At 36.6% G+C, this 1253-nt stretch overlaps 1 protein-coding gene across 10 annotated transcripts in view; it reads left to right on the forward strand.

Moving 5' to 3' along the window:
* Window positions 1-1253, forward strand: part of LOC119588069 (leucine-rich repeat serine/threonine-protein kinase 1-like) — a 34372-nt gene that overhangs the window by 13054 nt on the left and 20065 nt on the right. For all 10 annotated transcript variants that reach the window (XM_037936766.1, XM_037936764.1, XM_037936767.1 and 7 more), the window contains exons 11-13: window positions 241-387; window positions 645-837; window positions 1091-1220. In XM_037936766.1, the coding sequence (XP_037792694.1) occupies window positions 241-387; window positions 645-837; window positions 1091-1220 (470 nt within the window). The remainder of the gene's footprint in view (window positions 1-240; window positions 388-644; window positions 838-1090; window positions 1221-1253) is intronic.

A 1253-nucleotide genomic window follows, 5' to 3' on the forward strand; every position in this document is an offset into this window, starting at 1 on the left:
TTTCTGGTTATTGGTATATTCACTTCTGTATTGGATTTTGAATAATTATTGAGTTGATACTCTGCGAGGTTTGAGTATATGTCAGATATTTACTGTGAAAAATTTATGTATATCACCTTTCTTGTGTGTGTAAGTATATTATTTAACACAGGTGAATATCATGTGTATTATCAGTCAGCAGATGTTATAAAAATACAAATTACTATACATGGCACACACATTGTATTATCATCCTTCCAGACTTTGAATGCAGCCCAGAACAAGATTGAGAAACTCCCCCCAAACATAGGACATTTTATCGACGGCACTGTGACTCTCCCGCGGAAAGGTTCCAAAAAAGAGCTTGTAATTGGTCCTTTGTCTGTATTAGAGGAGGTTCATTTACAGGTAAGAAGGATAAGTAGACCCTTTAATCAGTGTAAAAGGCACCGTATATGTGGTTTAAGAAAAGTATATAGAGGAGGAAATGTGAGGAAAATTAGGTTTTTAAGAATGCAGTGAATAATAGTATCAGTAACTTTGATGAAATAACATGTTTTAAAAGACTAGAATAAACACAAGAATGTTAATGTTAATGTTTGTATGCTCTTTCATTCTGTTTACCATTATTGATTCTTTCATTTGCTTATGCCTTTTTGTTCCAGGACAACAGATTAGACTCCTTACCAGATGGAATCTTTACACTCCCTACACTCCAGCTTCTTGACGTATCCAACAACAAGTTATCCTCATTACCTTACAAGATCTGGACAGCCCCCAAGTTGAGAGAGCTCAACGCTTCCCTCAACCTCCTACACGACCTCCCCGTTCGACCTGAGGGACAAGGTCATGACTCTGGTAATGTGTTGACTGTTTATCTTGATTTTTATCCTGGAATTCGTAATGGGACTTTACTCTTTTAGTGATGGAAGCATTAGATATGTTCTTGGCAATATGATTAACTGTTTCAATGATAGGTACTTTTAAAGATCTATAGTAATATGATAGAGAGTTATATTTTGAGCAGGTCTGATTAAGTTCAATTCCTTCCTATGTTATCTTTACAGGCTACTTTATATACTGATAATTTTATTATTTTTATATTAAAAAGGCATGAGTTCTGATGCTGTAAGTGAGGTGAGTGATGAGGACAGCCTCTCATCAGCCAGTGAACTACAGCTGAGTCTCATGGACGATTCAACCGATGAGTCTCCAGCACGGAGGAAGACACCAGACCACAGGTGAGCTTTTTGCCTTCATATCAGTATATGTAC

The sequence above is a fragment of the Penaeus monodon genome, chromosome 23, assembly GCF_015228065.2.
Source record: "Penaeus monodon isolate SGIC_2016 chromosome 23, NSTDA_Pmon_1, whole genome shotgun sequence".
Lineage (NCBI taxonomy): Eukaryota > Metazoa > Arthropoda > Malacostraca > Decapoda > Penaeidae > Penaeus > Penaeus monodon.